This window comes from Hemitrygon akajei, chromosome 32 (assembly GCF_048418815.1).
Source record: "Hemitrygon akajei chromosome 32, sHemAka1.3, whole genome shotgun sequence".
In the NCBI taxonomy this organism is placed as follows: domain Eukaryota; kingdom Metazoa; phylum Chordata; class Chondrichthyes; order Myliobatiformes; family Dasyatidae; genus Hemitrygon; species Hemitrygon akajei.
Window position 1 is genome coordinate 6,242,944 of NC_133155.1, and position 12,417 is coordinate 6,255,360.

General features: G+C 39.8%; 1 protein-coding gene across 5 annotated transcripts in view; it reads right to left on the reverse strand.

Annotated features, from left to right (window-relative positions):
• Positions 1-12,417, reverse strand: part of cep85 (centrosomal protein 85) — a 131,630-nt gene that overhangs the window by 25,716 nt on the left and 93,497 nt on the right. For all 5 annotated transcript variants that reach the window (XM_073034579.1, XM_073034573.1, XM_073034577.1 and 2 more), the window contains 2 exons: positions 8,141-8,191; positions 7,679-7,786 (listed from right to left, as the gene is read on the reverse strand). In XM_073034579.1, the coding sequence (XP_072890680.1) occupies positions 7,679-7,786; positions 8,141-8,191 (159 nt within the window). The remainder of the gene's footprint in view (positions 1-7,678; positions 7,787-8,140; positions 8,192-12,417) is intronic.

The window sequence follows — 12,417 nt, forward strand, 5'->3', positions numbered from 1 at the left end:
TACATGTATGTCACCATATACAATCCTGAGATACATTTTCCTGCAGGCACACTCAGCAAATCTATAGAAAAGTAACTATAACAGGATCAATGAAAGATCAACATTTGTAGAAGACAACAAAATGTGCAAATGTAAATATAAATAAATAGCAATAAATAACAAGAACATGAGATAAATTGTCCTTAAAGTGAGATAATTGGTTATGGAACATCTCAATGGATACGCAAGTGAGTGTGGTTATCTACTTTTGTTCAAGAGCCTGATGTTGAACCTGGTGGTGCGAGTCCTGAAGCTCCTATACCTTCCATCTGTTGGCAACAGCGAGAAAAGAGCCTGACCTAGATGGTGAGGATCTCTGTTGATGGATGCTGCTTTCCTACGATACCCTTTCATGTAGATAGCTCCTTCCAGTTTTGGGGGGTGTTATGAATGTGCCACAACTCTGAGGGGCCGAAGGGTACAAAGTAGCCTCCTCCTTTTTGAGAATCGCAAGATCGCTATTAATTCGGGTCTGGGACCCAGGAAATAAGAGAGAGACACGCAGAATCCACAAGGGTTTGGAATGTGTCCTGGCCTCAGCAAGACTGAACCATTGATAATGGCTATTGTCTCTTGGAGACGGAATTGTGTATTGAGTACTGTACTATTCATTGAAGCCCTCAGGGGGTGACCAGAGTGGGCTGGTTGAGGGATTGCATCATCCCAACCTGATTGACATCTGAGACCCCCTGAGTAAGGATAAAAGAGGGTCTGGGGAACAACCCCTTTAGACGCACCAGGAGAAACGTATGAGACCGGTGGGGACTTGTGTGTGTGTCCATCCTTGCCCGGATGACAAGTCTTCCATGGAACGGCCTCGCTAAAGGACGAATATGGATCAAGATTGGATAAAGGAAAGCCGGCAAGTTTCTAAAATCTGTCTCTCTCCAACCAAAAGGCTGCAGCCTGCATGAACTGAGTGACTTTTATATTTCCATCGGACAATACATTATCCTCTAGACAACGATAGAGCTTATTTTTTATTGATTATTATTATACCCTTACTTTTAGATTTAGTATTGACAACATATATTATCTGTATGTTTGCATTGATATTATTTTTGTGCATTTTTAAATACATTTTTAAATACAATAAATACTGTTAAAAATAGTACCATCAGACTTCAACGGACCTCTCTATCTTTGCTGGTAAGTGACCCAGTAACGGGGTTCGTAACAGGGGCAAGATATGAATAAGGGACATTCCCTTCCAACTACATAATAATGTAATCACCTCTGGACCTATCATACTTGGGGATGACGCTATTTGAGTTTGGATCATTGACTGGTGAAATTATCACAGGATCACATGCAAGTTAAACAATTACAAAAGCATGCAATAGAAAAAGCCAAGCAATTCCATAACAGACTGAAGTTCTGCATCTCTACTACAAACTGCAAGGAATAGTGAAAAACAATTAAAGATGGTGGCTCCATGAACACCTCATTGTCATTGTGGTATAAGGAATGAGCTGCTAGACAAAGTGGATGAGGCTGGTACAATGATAATATTTAAGAAGTACTTCGACAGACACATGGAGTGACAAGGCTTAAGGGTATATGGGCTGAATGCAGGAAACTAACCAGTTGGATGGGCACTATGGTCAGCAAGGGCTGGTATATATGCTGTATCACTCTTATGACTTAATGAGGATGCAGTCAGTTTAGCACTCCAGTCTTACACCTAATTCCCCAACAACTTTGTAATCTTACAATCTGTGTCTGCTTTGTTATTGTTATATCATCTACTTTGTAAGCTGTGTTCACTTCGGTTACAATTGTATTTCTTTGTAATGCCAGTGAGGGTCTTAATATATTTAAAAAATCATCTTGCCAGTCTTGTCTCACCAAGATAAAGAGACTCATACCATAATATTCCAGTTCAAACTTACGAATAGAGTATCAGTAGAACCACTGGCTAAGAGAGTTAATGAGATTTGCACTATCAACAGCCTTCAGTAAGCAATTTATTTTGTATAAAAATACAATTTTCACTATTAACGTAAAAAAAAAAGCATATTTAAGTTCTGGCACTAGAATACAAATCCTTAAAGCAAAGGTTTTCATTCCCATCAAATCTAGGTTGGCTTTGGACGGGAAGAAGCTATTCATGCTTTGATTGGACCAGTCTTGCTTTTTAATCGGTTCTCATTATTTACAGAGTAAAATAACGTTAAAAACTTTATCATCTGGCATATGTCACACTGAGCAGGTGACAGCTAATCAAGCTGGCCCATGAACTCTCTTCCCTCTGTAACTTGGCACAACATCTTCTGCTCTTCCTGCACACTGGTTAGGTCATTCTCTCCTTGATTCCTGATGTTGGCCTGGCTACTCTCTTGGCACAGTCTCAACATCAGCCTGAGCATTGCTTCTAAAATTTAGTTCATTCACAGGATGCAGACATCACTGATAATATCTGCATTCTTCTTAGCTGCTTCTGGCCTGTGGAGGCAGTTAAAAGACAACCAGACTAGATAACTGCTTTGCCAACAACAGGGTGACCCCGTTTCCATCCAAGGGGTCTGTGTGCACATGGTGGAGGATTACAAATACCTGGGGATACGAATTGACAATAAACTGGACTGGTCAAAGAACACTGAGGCTGTCTACAAGAAGGGTCAGAGCCATCTCTATTTCCTGAGGAGACTGAGGTCCTTTAACATCTGCCGAACGATGCTGAGGATGTTCTACGAGTCTGTGGTGGCCAGTGCTATCATGTTTGCTGTTGTGTGCTGGGGCAGCAGGCTGAGGGTAGCAGACACCAACAGAATCAACAAACTCATTCGTAAGGCCAGTGATGTTGTTGGGGTGGAACTGGACTCTCTGACGGTGGTGTCTGAAAAGAGGATGCTGTCCAAGTTGCATGCCATCTTGGACAATGACTCCCATCCACTCCATAATGTACTGGTTAGGCACAGGAGTACATTCAGCCAGAGACTCATTCCACCGAGATGCAACACTGAGCATCATAGGAAGTCATTCCTGCCTGTGGCCATCAAACTTTACAACTCCTCCCTCGGAGTGTCAGACACCCTGAGCCAATAGTCTGGTCCTGGACTTATTTCCACTTGGCATGATTAACTTATTATTTTTTTTAACTATTTATGGTTTTATATTGCTATATTTCTACACTATTATTGGTTGGTGCAACTGTAACGAAACCCAATTTCCCTCGGGATCAATAAAGTATGTCTGTCAACACCTGCACTCTGACCTCAATGGCCATCTTGAGCTCCTGGTTGCAAGTCATTTAACTCCCTTCCCTAATCCCACACCAAACTGTCTCTCCTCATTCTCCTCCACTACCAGGGTGAGACCAAATGCAAACTAGAGGAAAAGCGCCTCATATTCCACCTACAACACAACAAAATGAATACTGTATTTTCTAATTTTAGGTAAAACCACATCTGCTCTATTCCATTCTCTCTCCTTCTGATCCACCAGGGTCCTCTGTGGCCAACATTCTGTTTAATTTATCTTTTTTTTTACACACACAGCCCTGAAATCTGTGCAGCACTTTAAATGTTCTTTTTGTAATATGTATACTATGAATGACCAGAAGGGTGGGCATTTAGCAGGAAGTAGCTACTTAACTTCCATTCTGTGTTTATTGTTGCAATTTGTAATAGTGCTGTAATTTTTTTAATTAATTTTTTAAATAAGTTTCTACAATGCAACAGAACAAAAAACAGTAAAAAAGAGGTATATACAGTGCAAAACAAACATATCAAATGTACAATTCATAACAATTAAGAAAGAGCACCCATAGTAGAATCGTATATAGTTACCACCCCACCCTCCCACTACCCAACTCCAAGCCAACCTTACGATATATAAAAAAGTTAATCAGAACTTTTATCACCACAGAGCTATAGTTATAAAAAGGTATGTAGCCTACTACCTGAACTATAATATGTTTACACACAAAAAACCATAAATCTTAACTGAAAGAAGCTGGAAGTAAGGGATTTAAATGCAAAAGAAAAAAGGGAGGGATGCACCCTTAATCTAAATGGGAATTATGAAAAAATATTCAAGAAAAGGTCCCCACACCTTTTGGAACTTTATGTTCGAATTAAGAAGTGAATAATGAATCTTTTCAAGGTCTAAGTAGGACATAATATCTCTGAGTCATTGAGCATGTCTGGGTGGGGCAGCATCTCTCCACCTAAGAAGGACTGCACGACTGGCAAAAGAGAGGTGAAAGACAATGTACGATGCTTTGTCGGAGTCAGATGCATGTCAACTTCTCCTGAAGTACCGAAAAGAGCAATCAGAGAGTTAGGTTCCAAGTAGCAATTAAGTATATGAGATAAAGTTAAAAAAACATCTCTCCAGAATTTCTCCAAGCTAGGACAAGCCCAATACATATGAATAAGCGAAGCCTCGTCCCCTTTACACTTGTCGCAACAGGGACTAATATCAGAATAGAACCGCGATAATTTAGTTTTAGACATATGAGCCCTGTGTACAACCTTGAACTGTAAAAGGCAGTGGCGAGTACATAGAGAAGTTGAATTAACTGACTTGAGAATTGAATCCCCAACCTCATCGGACAGAGGGAAATTTAAATCATGCTCCCAGGCCGTTTTAATTTTGCCAAAGGGGACTCGCCTCAACATCGCTAACGCATCTTGAATAGTAGATATTAAACCTTTACCCACTGGGTTCATACGAAGAAACAAGTCCACAACATTTTTATCGGGTACCTCAGGAAAGTTTGGTATTAAAGGGTTGATAAAATGTCTAATTTGGAGATATCTAAAGAAGTTAGTGTTGGGTAGGCCAAACTTCACAGACAGTTGTTCAAAAGTTGCAAAGCGCTTATCTATGAAAAGATCTTCAAAGCTCCTAATGCCCTTTCTGTGCCAGTCTAGAAATGTTATACCCTGCATAGAAGGCTGAAAACAATGATTATGTAGAACAGGACTACATAAAGAGAAACCATGAAGACCATTATATTTTCTGAACTAAGCCCATATTTTCAGAGTGTGTCTGATGAATGGATTTACAATTGATTTAGGCAAATGTCAAGGAAGTGCGGATCCAAAAAGCGCACAGATGGAGATTCTTGTTAGAGTTCAACTCCATTGCCACCCATATCGGGCAGTCAAACTGATTATAAAAGTAAGACCAAAATATAAGACAAACATATGCTGGCTGCCCAGATACATAAACAAAAATTGGGCAAAGCCATACCACCTACCCTTTTAGGTTTTTGAAGGTGAGCCTTATTTAGTCTGGGATGTTTGCCCTTCCAAAGATAGGACAAAATAATAGAATGTAACGAGTCAAAAAAAAAGCTTTAGAAACAAAAATTGGTAAAGATTGAAATAAGTATAGAAATTTAGGAAGGATATACATTTTAACAACATTAATTTGACCTATCAGAGACATGGACAAGGGTGATCACTGTGCTAAACTCTGTTTTGTATGATTTAAAAGATTAGTGAAATTTTCTCCAAAAAGACGCTTATAATTCCTTGTTACTGTAATGCCAAGGTAAGTAAACTGATTATTTACTACTTTAAAATGGAGGTTATGAAATTCTAATATTTGTGCTTCTCTGTTTATTGGAAAGAGTTTGCTCTTATGTAAATTAAGTTTGTATCCAGAAAGCTGGCTAAATTTGTTAAGGAGTGAAAACATTGGGGATAAGGAGGTAGTCAAGTTTGATATAAAAAGTAAAAGATCATCAGTATAAAGAGAGACTTTGTGCTCAACATCCTTCTCCAAATCCCCATCAATTCAGCACAACTACGAAATGCAATCGCCAATGGCTCTATGGCTAGATCAAAAAGTAAGGGACTTAAAGGGCACCCTTGCCGGGTGCCACGTTTAAGGTTGAAAGGTTGACAGAAGCATTAGGGTGTGATAGGATTCAATCCACGTAATAGGAACTTCTTTTTTCCCCAATTTGGTGGTCTTTGAAGCCATTGTAAAACAGGCGTATTTGCAGGCAGAAGGGAGAATAAAAGGTTTAACAGTTTGGAGTGAAAAAAAGGGAGAGAAGGAGTGCGGAGATAAGAAATAAAACGGAGCGATAGCTTTTAGCGACAAAACCATCACCATCTTGACCGGAAGTCCATAATGCTGTAAGTTGAAACACTGACAATGTAAGTATGTCAGTAAATGGTGTCATATGTTTATTACTTAGAAAATTTATGAATATATTCATTAACACAAGTACAGGATATTTCAGTATTATATTAACAAATTGCAAAATTATATTAACATTATATAAAAAGAAAATGTCAGCTGTGTGGAAACAAGGCTATGTGCACAGGAGCACTTCAGTTACCACACAGCTGTGCACCTGTGTAACTTAGAGGAAACAATGTCTGCGGCACACCCTTCCTTTTAACACCTGCACATTCCTTGCCCTGTTATCCAGTTTTTCCCCTCCCCCACCTGGCTCCAATTATATAATCCACACATTCAACCTACTGGGTTCCCTATCCCTTCCACCAACTTCTCACCATCCCTCCATTTTCAGAAGCCCTTTGTCATCACTACAAACCCTTTGCCTCCTCATCTGTTTTCACCGGCCCATCAACACCTCGTCACTTGCAGCCACCTATTATTTGCCAGCATCTACCTCACCTCTTTATATTAGCCATCTCCCTTTTACACCACTCTCAATCCTGATGCAAAGTATTGACATTAAACATCAACTATCACTTTGCCTCCACAGATACTGCCCGAATCCTGAGTTTCTCCAGCAGTTTGTTTATGCTTGTAAAGACAACCACATTGGTGAGTTTGGAATCATATTTACACCAAGCTTGACAGATTTCCTGAAGGATGTTAATAAATCAGATGGATTTTTACAACAACATTGTGGAATGATGGTTGCTGTTGATAAGTGGTACATTTTAAATTCCAGATTTAATTACTTGCATTAAAATTTGCCCTATTGGAATACATATTCAAAGTTCTAGAATTCCTGCTGTGAATCCAGGGAAAATTAGCCAATACAGAATCACATACATGCAAATTGATATAAGACTATGTCAATAGTGTTATTATGTGGCACTTATTTATTCATAACTTATTTAGTAAAGTTCATGCCGCACACACAAAATGCTGGACGAACTCAGCATCTATGGAAATGAGTAAACAGTCGACGCTTTGGGTGGAGACCCTTCATCAGGACCCTTTGTGAGTCCTGAACACATCAATGAACTTCTGCTGCTTCGTGATCATCAGACCCTTTAAAAATTTAATATAGTGCCTTCTCTCAGATTTTTGCAACCAGCCTGCTGAATATTCACAACTACCTTCAATTTTCAGTTTGTCGTGATAGATCTTTATTTGTTTCATGATCAGCAATTCGTTAAGCAGCACGTTCATTTCAACACTGACAAATTCACTCTTTCAATACATGACTGAGATCTTTATTTTTCACTTTTTATGCAGTTTTTTCTATTTTTCATTAACTTCTGTTCATTACACATGTGAGGTCACTTCTTAGAACTGTATATAATGTGCAGAGATCTGTTTACCACTTGGGAACCTTCCCAGCACCTTGAGAAATTTTCCATTTGTGACACCATGTCAGCACTCAAAAAAATTCAGATTTTGGAGGTTTTCGGATAATGGGTACTCAACTTGTATTAGATCCCTCATTTCTCACCTCTTTCATGGCCTTTCTTAATAAATGTGATTCATTCTCTTTTCCTGACAGTTCTTCTCGAAGACCTTGGCTTGTCCCTTCTTCCTGTGTCACCCTTTCTTCCAGGGCCTATGGATCAGTGTAGAAAATGGAAATGAAAATGCTTTAATAAGCTTCATATAGTGCATTTTCTTAAATTCATTACTCTCAAAATTGTTTGTTACTTGCAATCTTGGGCCAACAGAATGGTTGGAACAGTAATAAGACACATCCAAGCTCTTCCAAGTACAAGTGCATATGTTGTAACTATCTATCTGACTGAATTCAAACAGTTGCCTGAAACTGTAACTAGACTACCCATTTGGAATTTCAACCCAATATTTTGGACTGATATTCAATGTCACCCCAAATCTCCAAGTGGTGTCACTTTTTTTTCCCAGAATTGGAATTTTACACAGAGAAGGTGTTTTGAAGTTTCCTTACCTGTATTTGTGAGGAAAGCTGCTCCGTTTTCTTTTGCTGCTTATCAATAATCTAAGGAAACAATTAGAAGTAATATCAGAAAGGAGCATGATTTGGCAAATCTTCAAATCACTTTATTTAAGAAAATTCCATTTTATTATAGACACCAGCATATCAAATTCTCCATCTAGATTTGTAAGCAGGATGGTAGACAGACATAAAGGGCAATAAATATGATAATCATTATGTACTGGCAAAGGTCCTCTCCAATTATGTACTGCCTGGACATATAACTGGGAATTTGGGAGATCAGCAGAATGGCTGAGGCTGCTGCACGGTTACAGGTACAATCTGCAGCATGGGAACTCTGATTGTGGCCACATTTCCAACTTGTGAACTATTCAGCTTATGAACAACTCTCAGGAACAGAACCCCACTGTAATCAGAGTAGGACCTGTAATTACACAGTGATGATGGAGTTAGCATTATACAGCACGTACATCATGTCCAACAGACACTTGAGCCCAACTTGTTCATGCCAATTAAGCCATCTACCTGAGCTTGCCCATTTGCTTGCCTTTGACCTATATATATCCTTCTAATTTTTTCCTTTCATGTATCATCTAAATGTCTTTTAAATGTTGTAATTGAATCCACTTCTATCAAACCCTCTGACAGCTTCTTCCACATACATACAGTGACATGCAAAAGTTTGGGCACCCTGGTCAAAATTTCTGTTACTGTGAATAGCTAAGCAAGTAAAAGATGACCTGATTTCCAAAAGGCATAAAGTTAAAGATGACACCATTTCTTTAATATTTTAAGCAAGATTACTTTTTTATTTCCATCCTTTACAGTTTCAAAATAACAAAAAAGGAGAAGGACCCGAAACAAAAGTTTGGGCACCCTGCATGGTCAGTATTTAGAAACGCCCCCTTTGGCAAGTATCACAGCTTGTAAACAATGCTTTCTGTAGCCAGCTAGGAGTCTTTCAACTCTTGTTTGGGGGACTTTCACCCATTCTTCCTTGCAAAAGGCTTCTAGTCCTGTGAGATTTTTGGGCCGTCTTGCATGCACTGCTCTTTTGAGGTCTATGCACAGATTTTCGATGATGTTTGGGTCAGAGGACTGTGAGGACCATGGCAAAACTTTCAGCCTGTGCCTCTTGAGGTAGTCCATTGTGGATTTTGAGGTGTGTTTAGGATCATTATCCTGTTGTAGAAGCCATCCTCTTTTCACCTTTTTTTTAAACAGATGGTATGATGTTTGCTTCCAGAATTTACTGGTATTGAATTGAATTCATTCTTCCCTCTACCAGTGAAATGTCCCCCATGCCACTGGCTGCAACACAAGCCCGAAGCATGATCGATCCACCCCCGTGCTTAACAGTTGGAGTGGTGTTCTTTTCATGAAATTCTGCACCCTTTTTTTCCCAAACATACATTTGCTCATTGTGGCCAAAAAGTTCTATTTTAACTTAATCAGTCCACAGGACTTGTTTCTAAAATGCATCAGGTTTGTTTAGATGTTTCTTTGCAAACTTCTGATGCTGAACTTTGTGGTAAGGGAAGGTTTTCTTCTAATGACTCTTCCATGAAGGTCACATTTGTGCAGGTGTTGCTGCACAGTAGAACAGAAGCTCTTTTGCGGTCAAACAGGGGTTTTGATTTGCCTTTCTAGCAATCCTATGAGCAGTTCTCTCAGGAAGTTTTCTTGGTCTTCCAGACCTCAACTTGACCTCCACCGTTCCTGTTAACTGCAATTTCTTAATTACATTACGAACTGAGGAAACAGCTACCTGAAAACGCTTTGCTATCTCCTTATAGCCTTCTCCTGCTTTGTGGGCATCATTTATTTTAATTTTCAGAGTGCTAGGCAGCTGCTCAGAGGAGCCCATGGCTGCTGATTTTTGGGACAAGGTTTGAGGAGTTAGGGTATTTATAAAGCTTTGAAATTTGCATCATCTGGCCTTTCTTAACGATGCCTGTGAACAAGTCATACCCCTAACAATCTAGTTAAGGTCTGAGACCTTGGTAAAAGTTATCTGAGAGCTCAAATCTCTTGGTGTGCCCAAACTTTTGCATGGTGCTCCTTTCCTTTTTTTCCCACTCTAAAATTGTACAAAACACAAATAATACACTAATCTTCATTAAAATGTTGAAAAGAATGTTTCGTCTTTAACTTTATGACTTTTGGAGATCAGTTCATCTTCTACTCACTTAACTATTCACAGTAACAAAACTTTGACCGGGGTGCCCAAACTTTTGCATGCCACTGTATACATACCACGCTCAGGCTCCTTTTAGGCCCTCTCCTCTCACCTTAAATTTATCCCTTTTAAACACTTATCAGACTTCCAGCTGGATCCAGGTGTCAACTTTAACCAACGTTTTGATGACAAACTCCACCACCTTCATCAGGGATGATCCCTAGGCACGTCTAGTTCGGTGGTATATATACTCAAGTCTTGTCATCCATCCCTCCTGACTGGTTAGTCCTCATCTAATCAGGTTTCCGCTGTCCCACCTTGTTTAAAATCACATTCCAAGTTCTTACTTAGAGCGAGACTTTTGCCTTTGTAGAAATCTTTATTTTCTAGTCTTATTTCAATGGCTTCCTTCACCAGGTAGTCCCAAAAGTATTGGTGTGGCACAGCAGTTCTGTGCCAAAGTCAATCCTGTGGTCATTGCATATGCAATGTTCTGCTCCTGCCAATTTCTCCGGGTAACCTAAACAGATACACCTCCTATGCTCCTTGATGTGGGTTTCCACCATGCACTCTGTCTGGCCAATATACTCTGCTCTGCACTCACTGGGAATCCTGTAAACACCAGTGGTCCCAAGTCCCAGGTCATCTTATCTGGGATTTGATCCTTACGGGACAGTGGAAACTTGAGGACTAACCAACCAGGAGGGACAAGATGATAGGAATTGAGTATACATACCACCAGACTAGACATACCTAGGCATCATCTCTGATATAGATGGAGCAGTTTTGTCATCAAAACATTGGTTAAAATTGACATCTGGTCCCAGAGAAGAGTTTATGCATCATATACGCCAGGAAAGCACTAGATCCTTTTTCTAGCTCTAGTTTTACCCACCCCTACCCTTTTTAAAATACTGATCTTAGGTATGCCACTCATGAATTGATAAACGTCTAACATCGCCCTTCAGCTTCCTAACACTGCAGGGAAAAAGCCCAAGCCTATCCAGTGCCTCCTTATAACTCATGTCCTCCAGATCCAGTAACATTCTGGTGTTCTTTAAATGCTGGATTACCCCCCCCCCCCCCCCTTTGATTGCAAGGCCTTGCCTCCAGCTCTGGTAAAAACTCTCATCTAAAAAAAACCAAATCCTATAATATACTATCACACAGAGGGCTGTGGTGCTTTATTTATAGTCATACCACACAAGGGATTACTACAGATTACAAAGAGGCCAAATTCAATCTAGCTAATTATTACTCAAATAACAGAAGACGCTATTAACAAAGCAGTATTTGCTCTTTAATAACTTACTCTATAATACTTAGTTTGGATTTTGCCTGGGTGACTTGGCTCCAAAACATCCAAAGATGTACCGAAAGCTGAACTCCAGAGGTGAAATGACAGTGTGCTCTCAACACCAAGGCAACATTTCAGAGTGTAGCTTTAGGTAGTGCTGCTAAAACTGGTCACTAGGCATCAAGAGGAAAGCATTCCAATGGCTGGATGCCCAACCAATGAGAATGAAGTTCTGCAGCCCTACCACTTCTAGGTGCAAATGGAGAAGAATAATTAAATAGCCAGAGAGATGATGTAGCTACAGGAACATCCCCATCATCGGCAATGACAGAGTCAGCATGCAAATGCTAGCAGCAAGGGTACATTTGAACCAAATTCAGTTCAAAGTTCTAAATAAATCCATCTCTGCTGACTCCTGACATTCCCAGTATCACAGAAGGCATTCTTCATCTAATTCAGTTCAAAAGAATGGCAGAGAATACTGGATAATACAAAGTCAATGGGACTTGTCAATAGTTCATCTGCAGTACAGAAAACCTACACTCTAGAATGAAGTGTACTTCTAACCAAGGTGTCCAAGGACAGTAGGCATCTGCCTTAAAATGTGGAGAATTGCCCAAGTATACCCTGCTCACTTTTTTAGTTAGCTATCTGTAGCAGAGCAATTGATGGGAGTTCTTGACGATGCTATCCTGAAGTATTTACTCACTGAGGCTACGTCCACACTATGCCGGATAAATCCATAACTGAAGCCTTTTCTCTTCGTTTTTACCCTCCATCCACACTAAAACG